The sequence below is a fragment of the Aythya ferina genome (genome assembly GCF_964211825.1).
Source record: "Aythya ferina genome assembly, chromosome: 4".
In the NCBI taxonomy this organism is placed as follows: Eukaryota; Metazoa; Chordata; class Aves; order Anseriformes; family Anatidae; genus Aythya; species Aythya ferina.
Window position 1 is genome coordinate 50,813,607 of NC_140300.1, and position 21,278 is coordinate 50,834,884.

General features: G+C 35.1%; 1 protein-coding gene across 7 annotated transcripts in view; it reads left to right on the top strand.

Moving 5' to 3' along the window:
• Positions 1 to 21,278, top strand: part of PALLD (palladin, cytoskeletal associated protein) — a 194,878-nt gene that overhangs the window by 66,086 nt on the left and 107,514 nt on the right. For all 7 annotated transcript variants that reach the window (XM_084518324.1, XM_084518325.1, XM_084518323.1 and 4 more), the window contains 7 exons: positions 418 to 484; positions 1,110 to 1,215; positions 2,090 to 2,164; positions 4,189 to 4,330; positions 4,719 to 4,742; positions 12,539 to 12,658; positions 14,148 to 14,490. In XM_084518324.1, coding sequence (XP_084374450.1) covers positions 418 to 484; positions 1,110 to 1,215; positions 2,090 to 2,164; positions 4,189 to 4,330; positions 4,719 to 4,742; positions 12,539 to 12,658; positions 14,148 to 14,490 — 877 coding nt within the window. The remainder of the gene's footprint in view (positions 1 to 417; positions 485 to 1,109; positions 1,216 to 2,089; positions 2,165 to 4,188; positions 4,331 to 4,718; positions 4,743 to 12,538; positions 12,659 to 14,147; positions 14,491 to 21,278) is intronic.

The following is a 21,278-nucleotide window of genomic DNA, read 5'->3' on the forward strand; positions in this document are numbered from 1 at the left end:
CTTTCTATACTTAGTAGTCTTAATTAAGGTTGAAGATTTATTATCTGTATATAAGCCATATGTTTTCTTAAGCTTAAAGTATACATTCAAATAAATAAAATTGTACATTTCCAGTAGAGTAGTTTTTTCATCATATATATTTTTTTTATTTCAAGGAATACAGCTAAAAGCCTAGGAAAATGGGGTTTGCAATTGACATGGACGTGATTTCTGTAACTGTCTGAAGTACATAGTTACAATGTTTTATCAGATAAAAACTGCATTAATTTATTACAGAGAATTCTCAACAATATATTACAAGGTCTTTACTTATGGTGTGTAGTACATGTCATTTGAAGTGAAATGCACAGTTTTTCCTTTGGAATATAAACATCAAAGACATCAGTAAAAGATTATTGAATATATTTTCTTTTCCAGGTGCCAGTTCCACAGATTCAGAGAGTGAAAGTTTAGTTTTCAAATCAAAATCTGGAGCTATGCCACAGTAAGTGTGCAAAGTAAAACCAATGCTGTTCAAATTTTCTTACTGAGGGGCACTGGAAAATCTTTGGTAGTTTTACATCTGAATAAGCATCTGGAGTGTATTTGTGTATGTCTTGTCTTTTCTAATCTCATGTGATATGAGACTTTATTAATGTGCTTATTCTCTGAGAAGTCTACCCTTACGGACAACTCCTGTAGATAATCAACTTTTCATATTTAGAAGTAATTTCTGTTAATCAAATCTTTGTTTGGAACCACCTAGCCATGTGCCACCAGAGAAATATGCAGAGGTCTAGAATCAAAGAAACAAAATATATTTAAGTTTTTATCTTTTAAGAGTACTTTTTACTATGAAAGCATAAATTAGCCCAAGATTGTGTTCTACTCAAGCTTTCTCTAGTGCTGATCTTTTCACAGATAATCAGATATATAACTGCCTTATAGTCAAAATAAAAATGTAAGACGGTTACACAGATATGATTTAAATCAGCACCAGTTTGAATAAAAGTATTGAACATGCAGAAAATACAAGTTGGCTTAGTAGTCACTAAGTAACATATTCTACAATTTCATATTTACAAAGTTGTCTGATGTTGTTTATTTGTTTGTTTGTTTGTTTTCTGCAGGGCCCAAAAGAAAACCACTTCTGTTTCTTTGACAATAGGACCTTCTTCACCAAAGTCTGGAGTCACCACAGCTGTAATTCAACCTATCTCTGTGCCCAGTCAGCAGGTATTTTTAGACACATTTTTTTTTTTAATTAGAAATATTTAAAAATTTATTGCAAAATTTGTAAGTCCTGAAAAACTCTGTCAATTCAATGAATGATACCACTGAACTGTAAATTTATGTTATTCTCTTAAGAATTATGATTTTTAAAAGTCAGATAGTTGTCTTGTGAATGCGGCATAAAAGTAAATATACATATGGACTGTTATGCAGCATGTATCACCATAGAATGTGAGCAGCTGACATCTGGTGATGATGAAAATTACAGAGGATATCACTTAATAGTGACTCATTTAAATTGCAAATGAATGTAACTTGATTATTAAATTAAATACTACTATCATTTCTCTGTGCCTTTTAGAGAAGAAATTGGAAAATACATGTTCTTTAGTTTATGGTATGTTTTAATGATACTGTGGATGACCTAGAGGTTTACATGTAAATCAGTAAATGCAAATAAAATTAAAATCACTGTTAGTCTGCACATGTTAAAATTACTTTCTGTTTCTTTGATTAAACTAGATAAGGTTTTAGGTACCCTGATTTATTTATTACAACATCAGTTGAGGGATGTAATAACAGAAGATGCAAAAACATTTTGGTGCAAAGGACATATGAATGATATTAAGAAGAATCAAACGCACAAAATACTTCAAGGCGAAGACACTTGGGTACAAAGTTCTCATTGGAAATACAGAAACATATTGATATCAGAAATATCAAGAGAGAAACAGTGATGTCATTCAAGTGTGCTATAATAAAAACACCATAATAAGACTGTGCATTTGAGAATTTTTTATTATTGCATAAGTATATGCAGGTCATATTATTCAAAGCATCATTCTTTGCATTCTTATAGTATTGCATTTCTTTGCAGGTCCAAAGTCCTACTTCATACCTGCATCGTCTGGATGGATCTAAGCCTATCAATTCTGCACCTATATTTACAAAGGTATTTTTTTTCCATCATGATTTTTATATCATACTCGTATAGTCCAGAAGGAAATATCAAAAACTATATCCTAAAACAGGAGTCTTTGCTCACGTTAAATTTTTGTACAATTTTCAATAGGTGGGTCCTTTTTGGTATTAATGACTCCCTAAAAAATACATTTCTGCTGCCACAATGAAGTTTGTATGCCTCTACCCTGTTAAAATCACTATAAGAATTACATGAATATTCTGTATGGGTTTGCCTTATGCCCATGACTGTTCTCCATTGAGAAATCTTTATAAAGTCAAATGAGGTAGTTACCAGTTGCACATCATAATCATGATATAGCGTCATTCACAACAATTATTTAGCTGACAGAACAAATAATGAAGACAATTACTTTTCTTTGTTTTAAGTAAAAAAAATCCACCCAGTTATGTTAATCAAAAAATAAATAAATCAGATATTCTTCATTGGGGTATCTTGTAAAATATAAAGCTAGCTAGATGGGAATTTTTTATTCAGTAATTCTTAAGTAATTATTTAAGTCAATATTTATTTTCACATTCATCCTGAATCAAACTTTAGAATTATGAATTGGGTAGGAAAACATAACAACAAAAAGATCAGTTTATTTCCCTGATCTCTAAGATGCAACTTCAATCGAAAACAGGCTTTTAATTGTACCCTTAGACCATCCTTTCCACAGCAGGAACTATTTGTTAAAGTTGAAATTAAAAAAAAAAAAAAAATCTCTGTTTATTACTTCATAAAAACAATTTGACTGAAAGTTAATGTGGAACAGCAATTATTTTGCCTAAAATAAATATAAGCCCTGTTCCAAACTGTCCATCTTGGATCCATCATATCCTTTTCTCATAGCAGGAAAGGTCTGATTCTATTCCTTGGAATTCTGCACACATAACTGCAGTTACCTCAAGAGAGTGAATAAAGGAGGTGCAAGGAATTAGAGAATGTGGTTGCTGCAAGGTCAGCAGGCAGGCAACATCTTAGTAAGAGTAGGAAATAGGAGAAGCCTAGCCCACACTCAGAAACTACCAAAAACTCCACTCTTGCCTCCTAGTCCTCAGCTCTCTTGTCTCTGAAATCCAATATTAACTGGTTTAAACCAAAATCACTTTTCTTACGGAAGGAAAAAACATAAGTAAACAACAAAAAATACACTCATCCAGCTTCCTGACACAAATTTCTTTCTTTATAAATTTCAGGGAACAACTCAAAAAAATTAGTTGTCCACATTACAAAATTCTTATGAATTTGATTAAATAGAGATCTATGAATAGTAACTAGCAATAATTCTGAGGTTAGACCAAAGTTCAAATGCTTTGCTGCATCAAGACCTAAAACTTTATTAATAAACTAGAAAGGGAGTAAGACAGACTGCTTTGTAATCTTCGGATAGATAACAAAGGCAAAAATAGTGACTGTCTCCCATCAACTCTGTTACTTAAAATAGTGGTTCTCCTTTCTCACTGTGATCTCCATTATAGATCTGCATTTTCCTTCATACATATGTAAGAATTTATTACAGCCATAATTTTGCTTCAGAAGGTGCACATACACATGCTAATATATCCTAATCTTATTTGTGTCATTAGATTTTGCTTGGATGGCTATAAATGGCTCAAAAGAAAAGCAATTCTGTTCTAGAGGCTGACCTGAAAGCAGCAAAGCTGCTTTCTCATAGCAAGTCAATCAATGTGTGCATTGATTAGCTGCAGAATTTTATTTATTTATTTATTTATTTATTTTGTGGATAAAGAATGAAAGATGAGACCATAACTGCCTGCTTCTTGTGGTATGAGGAATTAAATACTTATGCACCTTCTCCATCTTTAGTCATGTTAAGAATGTATTTGAAAATAACTTATTTAGTCAAATGTAATCAGAGTGAAAGCAATTCTCATAGTACTATTGCAAAAGTAAAATGAGAAATAAAGTTGAAATACAAAGGGAAGAAAATATTTTTATTTAATGTAAAATACTGCTGGTTCATTTGAATTATGATTGTTTTATTTCAGGAGCTACAAAACTCCACAGCCTCTGAAGGACAGGTAGTGGTGTTGGAATGCAGGGTCAGAGGACCCCCTCCCATTCATGTTAAGTGGTTTCGACAGGGCATTGAAATTCAAGATTCTCCAGACTTCAGAATTCTCCAAAAAAGTAAGACAATAATCTGAGGGGGCTACTTTTAATATGAGGCAGGTTTAGGGGGGTGGAATTATCATGAAATTAGTCTATCAGGACTGAGTTTTGGATAGAGTCCTCTGTTCCTCACATTATAATGGTTAATGGCTAGTAGTAATAATTGAACTATTGCTACCAGCAGACCATTTAGTCATACTTATTTTGAAATGTGTCTGCAAAGGTTCTGTACTTGCTTACAAGATTTTAGTATATGTTCATCCACTAAATTGGATGTTGGATGTTATAATAATATGTTGTATCCAACATATTGGATGTTGGATGTTATAATAATATGTTGTTTATTAGTGTAATTTCTAACTCCATTTTTCTTGTTTGTTTCCCCTTCTTGTGATGTGATATGCAGAGCCACGATCTGCAACTGAACCTGGTAAGAGTCATATGAAAAAATAATCTCTTGATTCACTAGGTCTTTGAGTTTGTATTCAAGCTGTAAATAGAAAAATGTTTCTGCTGAGCACTGGTAATATGAAACCCCCTTAAAGACAATGTTTCTTTATCACACCTTCCATACTCTACACTGTGCTTTACAGCAATTCCTTTATTAGTTAAACAGTAAATTCCTTTTAGACCAGCCAGGAGAGCCCCACAGCCTAAACTTTGAAGCAAACTTTATTCTTAGAAAATGAGCAATTTGCATGCTACTGAGGAGGGAAAAAAATCCCACAAAATTCCATTACCCAAATTGTACTCAGAAGAGTTTCATAACACCCAACCACTAAATGCTAGTTTTGCCAATCTAGCTTTACAGAAATGAGCTGTCTTAGATGCAAGTAAAATCTGACCCTCCAAAAGAAAGGCACATTGATTTTTTGAAGCCAATTTGCAAGATAACTCCTATATTTCAGCAAACAAAAAGTCTTCTTCCAACTACAGGTTTTCTCTGGCTGCTGTTTGCCCTTATGTGCTGTCTTAGTTTCTTTAATAATAAGTGGATGCTGAAAGGCTGAGAATGCTTGATCTTTGCATTAATGTTTCTAAGTCAGTCAACAGGTGGAAGGAAGGCAGTGGTAGGGTCTGAGCCTGGCTTTAAGAGGGTGGCTAGTTGTGCTTGAATATGCTTGGATTTAGAAAGAGATTTTATCATGGAAAAGAAAGATAAAACAGAAAAGTTCTCTGAGATCTGGGTATTCCCAAAGAGTGTCATTGAACTGAAGGACCTTTGCAATGTTGGCATGACCTGAACTTTGAGGAGCTGCAATGACAGTCTTTGACTGCAGGGCTTAGCAGCAGAATATTTTGTAAAGCAGCAGTGCGACTGTGAGATATGGACTAAGGAACAGCAGTGAAGGGTTAATCCTAGAAGAAATGTAGTTTTCTCTTAGTTTTCGTGGAATGGAGAGAAGGGAGAGGAAGAGGGAATCTTCTGCTTTTCTTTCTCAGTTATTCACTAATTTTCTTACCGTTTCACGAAATTATTTCCCTGTAGTACGTATTTTATTTGATGGCCATAATACATATATACAAATATGCATGCACGTGTGCACATGCATGCTTTATTCTGAGTTAATAGTACAAATTGTGATGTGTAGTATCACCCCCACTGGTAACAGCTGATGCCCAGAATACATGTGTCTGAATCATTTGATTTTATGGAGGCTTGAAATGTGAGCCATCTGAAGGACAAAGTGCTGGAAAATCAAATTAACTTCTAATGAGGAATTAAAACATGTCTGAGTGTTAACAGACATAGACTGTTGGTAGTTTATAGTCATAGCCCAAACTTTAACGCTAAAAATTAAGGCTAAGTTACAGTGCAAAACTGTTTTAGGAGAGTTTCAAAATCATATCAAGCCTTTAGATATGAAAAGTAACAAGGACAATAGATTTGTGTTACTGTATGTTCAATTCTGTATCACTCCTGGAACGTTCTCTGAGAATATATGTCAGGACATAAGCCTCCCAAGTTAGCTGTTTTCTTAAATTTTTTTAAAAATATATATAATTGGGTTGATTCTTTTCCCCTTCCCAGAGAAACATATTTCCTGTTCAAGTAATGGCATCTTTAAGATCTGCTTTTCTAGATTTAATCTGCTACTGTTACGAGAATAGTACCTGGTACATCTCACTCACTGCTACAAGGAGCTTCTTTTCTGTAGAATCACATGGACTACATACACACTCTCCTCTAACATGACAGAAAGTATGAAGTCTGCAATTTACTAGTTTGTTGTTTTTCTTTTTGTTGCTGTTTGTTTTTTATTTTTTCCTTGTAATATCTAATCTGAAACTCTTTTGGCAGACTTTGGTTTGGTGTTCTGTTCTCTCTGAATTCATTGAACTAAGTGCTATCTCTGTTGGACTTGCTGTGCACTGTGTACTGTGTGTATACTAGTAAACTCTTTTTTTTTTTTTTTTTCCTTCTGTGCTGAGACGGTTCCTACTAAGCCCCATTAAATAATGTGCAATGTCTTACTTGCCCCTAATATCATTGACAGTGCACTCGTCAGCTTATGTGTGTAGAAATTGACTCAGTGCATGCAATGGTAATGTAAATTAATAAAGTTTGGGCAAAATGTAAATATTTCCTTATGATGTAAATGACAAGCATTGTTTTGTATTATAAGCAATTTACAGTGTTTTTTAGAATGTCATGAAGAGTCTTGGAATTTCTACAACAGGAAGCTGGGTGGGTTTCAGCAGATAGGTACAGCACTGGTTTATGATACAATTCACATTCTAAGAAGCCAGACAAAACAATACCTGCAGAGGAAATCTCCCATTAACAGACACACTACTGCTTCTTACTGCAGATGTGAGAATGTGTGTAAGATTAAGAAGGGAAAACAACATGCCTATACTAGAAAAGTATTGATAATTTTGAGAGATAGACATAATTTCTAAAATTATTTCCAAGTGCACATCTGTGGAATTTTACATAAATTGTAACAAGTCATCATGGAACTTTAATTGCTGGTTGTGAACTAAATGCTAGCTGTCAATACACATTTTACAGCAGTCAGAAACATTGGTTATCCTTTGTTAGGTTGATATTAATAATTTAAAAGAAAAATGTTCCATGAACTCTCACAGATAAGAAATTAAGAAGCAAGAGGGGTTTTTCTTGCTACTTTTTTTTTTTTTTTTGGTACATTCTATCTACCCTAATGTGTTTTGCACTCCTCTTTCTGTCTAGACAGAAATCAGTTTGCATCACAAATCTCTCCAGACTGGTTCATGAATTAATAGTTAGTCAGATGACTTAAAGCCAGCATCACAGATTGTAGCATTACCTGCTCTGTACTTCTTTCTTTGACATTTTGACTCCATCCTGACTGAATCCTTCGGAGAACAGACTGCCTGAGAATGAAAAATCCTATGGAGTCATTTGCCAGCTGTTGATATTTGGACCATTACTCAGCTGTCTGGAGTCAGCCACAAACTGTCTTGAATTACATTAAAACAATTGTCTGATGGCATGTAAGAAGAAAACTATATGAAGTAATTTTTCTTAAATTGCCAGGGAATTGCCACATATACATGCTTTTTTTTTTTTTTTTTCCCTTCCCTAAACACAGTCCTGTGTATGTTCACCAAAAACATCTCAGTAATCATCACTTCTCTTGGGTTGTGCTTTCTTGTTGTGCTGTCTGGCTGCTGTATCCCAAGGTTCCAACTCTAATAACTCAGTCTCTTTCCTTCTGCATAATGTTTAAAACTGAAAATATATGGGGAAATCGTTACTGTACCCTCCCCTCCCCCCCCCCCCTAAGAAAATGAGCTTTCTGATAGATGACAAAATTTTAAATACAAGAGCTTCAGCAGGTCAGGGTGTTTGTAGAATCCCTGCATACTTTAGTGAAAATGACGGAGCTGTGACTCGGAATCTGGTTGCCTCTTTTACTGCTGAGGACCAAAGAAGCACTTGAAGATAGCAATCTCACGGTTGTAAATAAGGTACAAATCGAGGTTCCAAATGAAGAGAAAAACTGAAAATAATCCACAGTTATCCTTCTTGAAAGGTGAACGGTCTGATCAACTGATGTGCTGTTGTTTATCAAGTATATTTTCAATTGTACTCTGCTCTCACAAGGTATCTACAGAATCCCATCAGCGATCCCATCTTCAGTCTGACTGCCCCAGCTGCTCTTGCTTTTTGGTACTTCCAAATCCGAAGTAACCCCCTGATGTTTTTTGTACTATGCAATTTAAAAACAATTTCTGCTGTGCCTCTTGAATTGTAAATCTGTAAGGCTTATTGGGGTGCTTTCGTTTTCACAGTTCTGTTGCTAGATGCATTCATTTCAGTATCTATCTGACAACTTCAAATGAGGTGGCTTAAGTATCTACAGCAATGTATCTGACTTTGTATAAGCTTTAGCATAAACTTATCCTTGACACTTACTTGTACACTGGCTTCATTTCTCCTCAGCCCTGAACACTGACTTAGAGACTGAAGTCCATGGTGCCAATAGCAGTATTCGACTTTATTGTACCTGAATTAGCTAGGTAACAGCCATCATTGGTATTGACTACATAAGCTGTAACCTAGGTTCTCTGCCCTAAAACTACATTGATTTGCTCGCCATCACAGTTGCTGTTGTTCAGGTTTTTTTCTTAGCATTTTATAAGTGCAGTTTGAGAGATCTTCAAATATAGTCAGATTTGTGCAGTAGATTTATATATCTTTCAAAAATTTGGCCTTCCACTTCATGAGTGGCATAAAGTATGTTAAATAAGCCAGAACTGCTGCCTGGCCAATGTAATGTTATGGGCAATAGTGATCATCAGAAATAGGTAACTTTTTCATTGTTTGTGTTGTTAAAAGTTAAGGGTGTCTTCAGGGCTGAGATACCACCCTCTGATATGCTACTCCACATGTTCAGTTCTTCTCTGTTTCCACATCTCCATTCTCTATATCTTTAAGATGCACAGACACCTAAAAAGAGTTAACTGATAGGCATATTGCTTTGCAGTTAGACATCTGATGGCTGGAGAAAAAGAGGGAGAATTAGAGACAGGTTTTCTACAAGATAAGATGGCCAGGCTTGGTTGGATTTCTAAGAGAAAACCACCACTGTGACAACCCACTGTCTTTACAGAAGGAAACTCAGGGATTTGAACCTGTATGGACAGAAACAGCTCTGTTCATTGCACCATAATACACAGCTACTAGTAAAAGACCCTACTTGTTTCCCAGGACTATATATAGACTAATAGGAAGCTAATGATCACAATTGGAGATGAAGGTGCAGATATGAGAAATACTCTACCTTTCATATGATACACAGAAACATTCTGAAATAAACACATCGTCAGTGATGAAATCTGTTCAAATGCAACAGGTTTCTGGAGTTTGGTCTTAGCAAAGATTCTTCTTCCTAATGGATTCATGAACCATAAAGGGAAGGGATTACTTGGTAAAATGTAATCTTTCTTTCTAAATAACTGACAAAATAGTCAAGTACTTGCATGCCTAAGCATTTTACATGTTTCAGTGAACAGAGTGCTTTTGTATTCATTTAGTCAAGTGTTAAATATGTTTTAAGGCCCTGAGAACAGCATTTCAGAGCTGCTTTCTGGAACACATTTTTGAGATGAAATTATTTGTCAGCTGATGATTACCGGGAAGTAGAACAGACATTATTTACTTCAGATCATCAGATTCTACTCAGCACAGCAACAGAAAGAAAACTAATTACATAAGTCAGGATCTAGAACTGGAAAAACACTCAGAGCATTATGCATCCACATAATGTTATGGAACTTTTTAAAGAATATTTATTTTGTCAAACTAGTGCTTTATGTCTACATTTTCCACAGTGGTAAGCCTTTTAGCAAGGACCTGGAGGTCAGCGATTCTTGATTTGGGGATGGAGGCAAAGTGTCTAAAGACAATGGCGTTGTGTTGCTCTTACATGCTTTTAGCCTAAGCTACCTCTTGATTAGTTGTTCCCCCTCCCCCTCCCTAATGTTTCATTTTAGCTGGTTTTCTCATCATTGATCACAAATGTGTTTTAGCTTGCTCATTCAGCTAGGAAGACTGAGTTTTAAGTTTTCGTTATTTTCATTACCAATTTAATGTCAGTTTCTCTCACAAGTATTACTGCAGTTTACCGTGTATAATTCTCAAATATACTGCTTTGGAAAACAAACCATTGGAATTCTTTCATCACTGAAGACCAGCTCTTCTCACGTGGTCATAACTGCAAAACTGAAGTAACAGTATGAATTAATTTGGCTGTGCAGAAAATAGAAATTCCATTGGTTATTATATTTTGTAGTACCTTTGCCCTCATTCAAATAGCAGTTCTCAGCATGGTGGGAATTATTTTCTTTTGCAGACCTGAAATACCCAGCTTTCAGATTTCTGCTGCTCATTTAACAGGAAACCAGAATGTTGCACGGATCAGATTGCATCCCCAGAGCCACTTCAGTCCAGGAGTACACATGTGTGCTTAACAATATAGCCTAAACTGCTTACGACACACCAAGACTAAAAAAAGCTGATCTCAGTAGTTCAAAAACTAGCTTGTGCTACCCATTACTTTCCTGATAAGACCTTTCATGAGTCATTAATCTTCATCTGGGTCAGATAAGATCCAACGTGCTACACTATTACCAGACATGCCTCTTACAGCTACACAGAAACACAGAATGACTGCTCCATGTTGCCAAAAAAAAAAAAAAAAAAGCAAAAAAAAGCATGTTCTGCAGTCTGAAAATCAGCTCTGTGCCAAATCTTTACTTAGTCATTCATTTTTAGCCCATTTCCAGCACACTAAGTTCTTGGATACATTGTCAAAAACATTGGAAAAAATCCATAATTTTTTTGTTAACTGTCTAAATAAGACACTGGTTTGTCCTTCCACAATGAAAAATAGGAAAGAAAACAACAACAACAACAAAAAGCTACTAGAAAATATTTTCATTGTTTGATCTAAAATAAATGAGGCTAGTCTTACTGAGCATTTTCATATGAAAGTTAGTCATATGAGTCTCAAATATTTTACTGCACTTCTCAATTTGCTTTTATTAGCTATAGTCCACTGAATTTTTTGTAATATTTGGGATTCTATGTGAATGTCCAATATGTCTTTAATGTAAATTTTTCTTAACTAAATAGAAGTCTGTTCAACTTTGAAATATATTTTATAATCTTTGTTTTTATAATCTTCTATAATCACTTTTATGTGATTGGTTTTGAGGGTTGAAAATGAATTTAATTGAAAGAAACTCCTGGTTAGTTAAGGAAAGCTATAATGTAACAATGTCCAGGAGTAAGATTGTCTATGTATGTTGTGTAAATACTAACATTATTTAGATTAACTATATTTTGAACCTTTAAAAAAGTTAGAATACACTTACAATTAAAGATAAAACAAAGTGACTTCTCTGAAGAATCTGGAAAAATTATACCTAGATAATTAAATATGTCTATAATAAATGAATGGAATGGACTTAGAAAATATTACTGTGAGACCTGACCCAAAATGTGAACCGCCCAGCTTTCATACAAGTTTTTAGACTGGGGCAGGCATCATATAGGATGGCACTTCAGAGGAAAATGAAGAGATTTCAAACAGCTGCAGAATGTCTTTATCATGGAATTGTGAAGAATTTCAGGGGATGCTGTCTTGTCCTAAGTTTTCCCATTCCCGTTTAGAGACAGAAATCATCTTCCCAAACTTCATAGAAGGGACATACTTGGTGCATCCAGAGCTTTTAATTCTGGTCAGTTTCCTTAAAAAAAGTTATTTGCAAGTGATGACAAAATACTTCCTGGCCTTACGAGGAATGGGATTTGAACTAAATTGTTCATTAAATACAAAAAATTCAAAGGAAAGAAGCAATGATATGATATTCATATTGGTGGCATTTACATAGATTCAAGAAGAGCTTGCAAGTATTAATTGTATGTGAAAAACAGTAAGTTGATTTGTACAAATAAGTAATTTTCCTGCATAAAAATGAAGATACTGTATGTGTAAAATGACTGTGCAGACTTGGGATTGCAAAATTATTGTTCAAGACAGGTCCCTTTTGAAGACTGAGTAAATTTACTTGATTCAGATACAAAGTGATTTACACTGAAGCCATGTCCTTTGGAAGGCCATTTCTTTTTCTAAGGAGCACTATAACGTGTCCTTCTAACATGCGATGCAAAAACATTACATAGTTCTTTAAGTAGTTTATAATGTGGCTTATTTTTCTGTTTATTTCCAGAAGAGATATGTACCCTTGTAATTGCAGAAACTTTTCCTGAAGATTCAGGACTTTTCACATGCACAGCAACGAATGAACACGGTTCAGTAACAAGCAGTGCGCAACTAACCGTCTGCTCAGGTTTGTGACAAAAGGAAAGAGGAGGTTTTAATTATAGAGCTCAGATAATTAATTTATTTGTGAAGTTATTGGACTGCTTCTATTGCAGAAAAGAGTCTCCATAAGACAGGAGTCCCTTTGGTAGATTTCCTTTTTAGTCTCCGAATCTTTCTACATTCCCCACAACATTGACTGTTATAATCTGAATATAAAAGTTGTTGCTGGGTGGGGGATGGGTGAATGTGATTTTGCTTATCCTCAGATAACATGAGATTAATTCCTGGAGGTCTATTTCAAAAGTCCAACTACTAACAGAGAGAGTGAAGCACCTTCTCAGGCAGTAACAGCTGAATCAGCGTTACTTCTTTCTAGAGGATAGGGTTCCTCTAAAAAGAATACATGAAGAAAATAAATTAGCAAACACAAAGGTTGTTAGTCAAGCAGCTAGCATTTTGCTAATAAGATTAAAACACTGCCTCCATTAAAAAAAAGTAATACATTGGGGGGAGGGGAGATGGACAGAAAGAAATTACCATATAATAACTGTAGCAAATAAATTGAAACCTTTAGGAAATTCATGAAACTAATTTTATGTGTACCTATTCCAGGCTTGTTACTCAGAAAATATGTATCTTGAGATACCTTAACTGAATTCCGTTTGAGTCAAGGGATTATAGAGCTAAAAACTTGGCTTCTCCCAGTGCTACCATTGACACGTACTGTCATCCTAGGATAGTCTCTGACATCTCTTTCTAACTTACATCATTGTAAAATGGGAGAGTGAGCTACCTGTCAATATTTATATCAATATTTATAGATCATACTGTCAACCACAGATTGTCCATCTAAAACAAACTGAATGTTTTTATTGGTTCACTTTCTAGTTTAATATTTTTATTTGTATAAAATATATATTTTAAAGTGTCTGCCACAAACCTGGCAGATTTTTAAGCATTAGGCTTCTGGGACTAGATGGCAGCAAAGGCAAAATGAAAACAAATGAAATTATGCTACCAAATGTGGCATATGCGTTTTGTAAAATAGAAAACTCTGTTTGTGCTATGTTTAGTTTTGTAGTGTGTTTACATACAGACTGTTGTGCAATGCATTACCGCAGCTGCCATTGTAAACACGCTATATATACATACATATTTCAGTGTTTTAGAATGATTTATTTTTAAATGATGCTACAACTCCAGGAAGAGGAAATACTGTTTCAGCTGCTGTCGCCCCATAGTACTTGGCCATGCCATCTCAGTTAGTGACTGTACTTCTGGAATAGTATGAGAGATATCCATAAGGTTCTGTGTTGTGCATTTTGCATGAGGCAAAGCCAGCAAACAAATAGCCAGTCATGTATCTAATTCAGCATAAATCAACAACAGGTCTAGAAAAATATCTCCACAGAAGCAAAGCGATCTCACTTTTAACAGCCTTAAAGTACAGCATGTCTGTGCCCTGTGCTTTATTTATGATTTGTCAGAGAGACATTGTTTTTGATTTCTTTTAGCCAACTCAGAAAGCTCCAGTCATGAATTGTTGACAAGGGAATCCAACAGTGATGATTTCCACCATTTTCCACCACTTCCTCCAGCTGAAGTTAGCTCTCTTGAGCTTCCTCCTAAGAAACACACAGAGAACCACCAAGCAAATAATACTGAACTGAGATCTGGTGTGGCAGCCCTTCAGCTAGAGCTCAGTTCGTCTGAGGAAAAAACAAATGGTATCCATCCCATTCATGGAGTAAATGGAGTGATCAACAGCAAGCCAAATGGTGATAAATCGGTTTCACCTCCAGCTGTCTTGCTTTCACCAGCAAAGGAGCCACCACCTGTGCTTGCCAAACCAAAACTGTGAGTATTTTGTTTTGTTTCATTTCTCTATAAACTTTTTATCTGTTGGAAGTAAATTTTTGCCTACACTAATTTACTGTTAGGCCAGTAATGGGCAAACTCTTGAACAATCTCCTTAATGCTTCTTATTGCTTTTATATCCCAAAGATTTGAATCCATAGTTCTTTCTCAGTGCTATATGAAAGGGAAGTGTATTACATATACCAAATTGTATAGAAGGTTTTAAGGTAAAATCAAAAAAAGCAATAAGTATTACTGACTGTTGTTCTGTGCTTTTTGTCTTGGTCACTTTATCTAAATGTCATAGTGGCCTGAGATTCTTGTATGCTGTTCCATTTTCAACACTGGTTAGCCTTTTTTATTCTCACTACTCTTAGTTTTTATTTTTATTTTTGTAGTCAGTAGATATTCAGCTGTGTAATGGTTGTATTATTTCTTATTTTTACATGTAACATGTAACTCACTCTGCTGTCAGCTATTTTACAGTCATTCTTTTATAACTGAAAACCTGAAAATGAAAAGCCTCAAGGAAGGAATAAATATGTGGGGAAAAAATCAGTAATATATTTACCTTATGGTAGTAATGACACCCTACTTATACAAGAGTGATTTTTATGCTTTTAATTTATAGCTTGATATTAGCACTGGGCAGATTCCACTTTTCCATCTCCCTCAAAGGCTTCTGCGGTGTGTGACAAAGGAATTGAAATTATATTTTATTTCACTTGCATTGATAATCAAAAGGGATCATTAATTATATTAAAAAAATAACAATAATGAAATAAGGTCCTCAGGCTTAGCAAGGTCACTTGCTGAATTATATGATTTCACACGATAACTTACAAAATACAAAAATATTGTTCTTTTAGCAACCATATACTAGATCTTCTAATCTTAAGCGCACAAAAATACATGCCTGAGGGAGCAAGCTGTCAGTGCTCCCTTTCTGCATTTATCACCTTTTTCTTTCTGTTGGCCTTTGTCATTGTAAGTAGTCATCACTGCAGAAGAGAAGGAGGAGGAGGAGTGGTAGAAATATAACGAGTGATGGGAGAATAGTATATGGTGGTGATTACGTGTCTGGGAGGGAGGCTGCTGAGCAAGGCAACTTGCAGATGATAGTACGTGATGTGGAGTGAGCCAGATGGTCCTTTGACCCTTGCATCTGTTGCAAGACCCACTTGTGAAGGAAGGAGATAGCAGCTCCAGCAAAAGCAAGCTTCACCAAAGAGCTTTCCTTCTCAGAAGTAAGGTCACCCTGGAAAAAGGAAAGAAAGCTGTGTAACAGACTTCCCATTATATAGCATTCACTGCTACTTATGCAAAATTTGTTTTGTTTTTAAAAATACAGCGAAAATCACTGTCTAATGACTCACCAAAGGTAACGTATTGACTTAATCTAGTAAATGAAAGCAAGAACAACTGATACGGTATCAACCAGAAGTAGATAGCCGTTACTTTAACTAAGTTGGAAATACTTCCAATTAGAACTGGTGATAAAAGAGTTTCTTGGTTCTTGAAGAACATAATCTTTATCTGAAAGAAGACAAAGCAGTTAGCGGTTTTAAAGGGACTAAGTGTGGTGTAGATGCTTAGTTTTTAGACTGATACCATGACTTCGTGCCAAACTTGCAACTTCCATGGGACATTCAGGTGCAAGAGAATCTAGATTTTTTCTTCCAGTTAGTCATTAAATCTTCTGTGGCTTTTTACTGTTCAAGAGGAGATGTTGGAATGGCTAAGAAGGTAGATTCTGAAATTCTGATAGGTGATATAAACACCAGCTTGATTAATTTTTGCAATTCTAGTGAAATATTGCTGTCAGATAGGATACCCCTCTTTCAACTCGTGATGTTACAATTTTCATTTATCTTGTGCTATCCTTTAGAAAGTGTAACATGAAATATATGACGAAGTATAACTAGAAGAGGTTATGTTATGTTAGAAGATTACAGTCTTAGTTTGCGTGAGCATTGAATGTGCACTTAGGAAGAACAAAATCTATTCTAGAGCAAATTTTGTAAACCAGGTATCCTTTGCAAAAAATGTAAAGGGGAAAACTGCAGCACTGGGCTTTTACCTTTGCCTTGCCTTCACCTGAGCTTGGACCTGGAGCAGGTGTGTCCCAACCCTTTATCAGCAGTTCACTTAGTTAAACAGAAGACTGTAATTCAGCCACATTAGTTCATTGCTAATGGAAGACTATGGACCAAACCTAGGAAGTTTATAATTTATCATGACATTGTGGTTTATTCTGGAGGAGCAGATTAGTTTTTTGGTCTCTGCTGAGCTACAGCACTGCATGAGATTAAATTCATCTTTATTGACGGAAGTTCAAAGCACTAACTTGGTGAAAATAGTTTAATTTGGTGAACCAAAGCTTGTAGAGAGTCAGTTAATAGATTCACTAGTGTAAGAGGAGACTTGAACTATTCTTTCAAAATCCAGATATATCAATATTGTATGAATATTTGCTGGTCTGTTATAATCTGCATGAAATTCTGTGTTCTGCTTCTAGAGTAGCAAAAGCAAAGCTCAGTTGTCTTTGTTGAACACTTTCACTTTGTGGTTTTTAAGCTCAGCATGCTTCTGGCATGGAATGAATCGCAGTCTAATCCAGGGGCTTGTGCAATTTCTTCTATCAGCTTCTCCCTGACTACTTGGAGTCCACAGTTCCACTTGCATGTGTTTAGGAATGATGGGTTGGGCTTGGTTTAGATTTTTATTATTATTGGTTTAGTTTAACAAGAAGAGACTGAATATCTTCTTGAAATACAAAATACATTTGACCCTCTTCAACGTTGCTGTAACCAACAGCTATAAATAATAATGATTTACCACAATGGAAAAATTGTCATGCTGTAGAAAGTTACTGTAGTTCATTTCAGGCATGAAAAATATTTTAAAAGCCCTAAAAAAATGCCATGTTTGTGGTTACAGACACTGAAGTTAAGTAATTCTATGAGCCATAGTACTAATTGCTACCTTGGTCTTGTGCTGTGAATGTTTAAAACAGAGTTTAATGTGATAATGTCTAGAATTTACTACTCGTTACTGCAAAAACAGGCAATACTGAGTATTTCACTAATATGGAATCTAAAAGACAATAGTGTTAAATATTGTTAAAAGGCACAATAGTTTATCACATCTTGCTTGAACTTTTAGTTCATGTAGGGAAAAGAGACTTGGTGAACTGAGACCAACAAACCCCAGATTTCTTCGGCTTTGGTCTCTGCTGCTGTGACCTGTCTGAGAAGATTGAGCTATCAGTGTGCATTGGACTTTGCCTGGTAATAGCAGTGTAATGCATAGATGGGCTTTCAGAAATGTCCCCAGAATCTCTGAATTCTGTCTCACACAGCTCTCTTGGACAATATTTCTGCAAGGAAAATGAAAGGCAGGTATTAATTTTGTAAAAATGAATACCTGTTAAAAGTGGAAAGAAGTAAGATAGAATTTCTGACAGCTTTTGAATTTGTTATAATTAATATTTTCTTCAGCAGACATGGCTGTTTGCTGTTTTTTTCCTGAGATTTTTTTATTTTTAAAAATGTATTCAAAAGCCTTTTAAAAAAATGCACAGAAAAAAATAAACATATTATTAAAAGATTTCAAGCAATTTGTGTAACATCAGTGATGAAATGCTGAGACTACAATTAAGAATATTTCTTGAAAATAAGGATTTAATCTGGTCAGTATGCATCAAAGTCACGGCTGTATGAGTTGATAGAATTTCCTTGATTAAAAGCACTTGCGTTCACAATGGTTGTGAAAGTAATACTATTTCCTGAGCTGAATTATTTGTCACTTTAGTCTCTGTGCCTCAGCAGCTGAGTTTTGTCTTCCATGATTTCTTCCATTTTGTAAGTAATGCCTCAGATGTTTTTCAAGCAGATGTTAGTTCTATCGCTTCTAGAATGTCCTTATGCCCTTTGTTGAAATGTTTGTTTCACTATTTTTCACTCTTTACTGAAATTATCCTGAACTTGATCTTCTTGATAGCCATTTGCTTAATTTGGAGTTTACTCATGCTTCTAGTCATGATCATTCTGTGATGTTTGGGCTTTAAGAAAGGATACTGTAAGAAATTATTATATCCTTAATAATTGTTTGATACATGCAAGTAATAAATCACCATTTAGACTATATCAGATAAAGGTTAAAAAAACAATAATAATAATAATAATAGCCAACAATTCAGCAGTTACAGCCTTGGAACATACAGAAATCAGGCACAAGTCTTTGGTCAGCCTAAGAGAGGTTGGGATGTTGAAGCTCAGAGAACAGATACTTATTCTGGTAGCTTTGAGAGCTTCAAGTTTGTTTTTATTTAGAAGAGCAATGTTTTGGAAATGGTGAGAAGATGGGAAGACTGTTTTCTCTTCACTAATGTATATATGAATGTGATTTGCTTTAGCAGAAATGCTCAACTTGAAAGTTAGGCACTGATTTCTGTACTTTTTTCTTTAAAGCTATTGCATCTTCTGATGAAAACATGCATAGAAAATGGTTCTTGTATAGTTTGAAAGACATATAGAGCAGAGCTCTGGTGCCATTATTTGTATGGAACTAAAAGTAACAGAGTCTTTCCCAATTACAGGAAAGATATTCCGCGCCTCTTGTATGTGATTTAAAACTGAATTGTGTCCTGGTGGGTTTTCCATACCTCTCCAAAAGTTGTTTAAAAGCCAAAAAAGAGGTTACTCTATAAGGCTGAACAAAACTCAAAGTTGTAAACATTCATGGCATTTTACTTGGAAACGAACAAGACAATGTTCATCTGTTGAGGAGAATTGTGACATGCTTGTTTTTTACGGGGAAGTAATAATCACAATAAACAAGTAACTTTGCATTTGTGAGCAAAGGTCCGTACAGGGCCACTTCAGTTTCATCTGCTGGGCTCTTTCAAGACTGTAGATCCTTTAGATCCCTACTCTGCTAATGAAGTCTATCCACAACAAACCTTTGATCTAAATCTGTGTCCTGTTGAAGTACAAATAACTAATGTTAATACAGAGGAAGAAAGAACAAAGAGCACTTCTGAAAGGATGACTCTTTCCTAGAGAACTGCAGACAACTGAAGCACATTTTCTCTCATGAGAAATTTTTATTTTTATCTAATTTAGCACAATTTCTCAATTTCTCTGAGAAAGTTAAATTGCCTATGCTTAACACATTAAAATATATACATAAAAATATATAAATATATCATCCACGTTAAAATGCCATACCTGAATTGTATCAAACTAAATCAACTGTAACAGAACAGCATGAACTCATGAGATAAAACTATTTCAGCGCCTCCTGAAAATAGAGCTTCCCATTCTGTATTGATCAGACAGATCAAATGTGTAGTGATAAGCCATTTGTTAAGATGATTCTAAATTCAGTTTTTTTGAGACAGTTGGTACTGCTGGTACGGGCAGCCTGGTCAGGCACTAAAATGTCACTTTTGTTCCAGTTCCTGGAGGTGGCTTTAATGAAAACTAAGAACATAATAGTGACTTAAAAATGAAATTGTAAATAAAAATTACTAATCTGTTTTTTGTGCTGCTTCCACTTTCAGTTGCTTTAATTGCCTCTTTCAGGCTAAGGAATAGCATGATCCAAAAACGTTAGCAGTTACTGCTGATAAATTTCCTTTTTACTAATGCCTTTATTAACAGTGTTAAAGAGGGTACATAAATGAACTTTAAGCCATTTAAAATTTGCAGCAATAGACATCTGAAACTCATTGTAACAATTGATATCTCCAACAAGAAAGGTTAAAGGTAGATGAGAAATACATTTTTAAGTTTTTTTCCTTTTTTTTTTCCTCCTGCATTGATGTTTCCTGACCTTTAGTAAATGGCGAGAACTAGCTGCACATCCTGCTTACATAAAAGCTAATCAGTATTTTTACAGGAAGAGTCAAACATCCTTAAGAAAGTTATAAAATATGCGTGTTTAGTGTATACTCTTCCAAAACTGCAGCAGTGTGTGTGCTGCCAGCAAAATTTTCACACAGGACTTCTGTGCTTTTTCAGGTTTTTATTTTAACATTGAAAATAATGAGGGTCATAGGATAAGCAGGGAAATGAACACAGGTTCAGCCAAGAGTTTGTGTGTATGTAATTTAAGTTTTTAGTTAAACACATGGTATAAGCTTGTTATATCATCAGTGCCTCCAAAAGAGTGGCCTCCCTTTCTCTTCTGCATGGCTGTTGCTTCATTGCTATGTTGCCTCTCTCATACCTTTGTTGCCAAAGTAGTTATCCCCAGTTTCTCCTGAGATAAGAAGAAAAGGCTTTTCTCCTAAGAAGCACTTAATCTGGGCTGCTGATTTCTAAGTGCTAAGGGCCTTCTGCCTTTTCAGTTGGTGCTGGAAGTGTATGGAATCCTGTAGATGCAAACTAATCAGATGCTGTTGCAGAATAAAGATGGCAAAGGTCAGGGAGCACGGATTGTGCAGTTGGGGTTGTTTGCTTTTTTTCTGTAACAAGGTTTAGAACAGTATGCCAGCAGTTTATGATGCACCTTTGAACTAGAAAATGCAGGAAGAAACATACCATCCATCTGCAAAAACAGCTTATGGTAGTCTTACGATAGTCGTGGACTAAAAGCTTTGAAAAGACACGTTTTGACTTTTGATACGTTTCTGTTGTTTTTTATTTCTTTGCTTCTAGCTGAAACAACTGGATGAATTTAATATTTGGAAATGATCAAGCAAAACAAATCCAAGCTCTCCTAACGTAACATTTTCTTAGAGGTTCTCAGTGTGGTTTGAGTAGGAAGTTTGTACAGAAGTG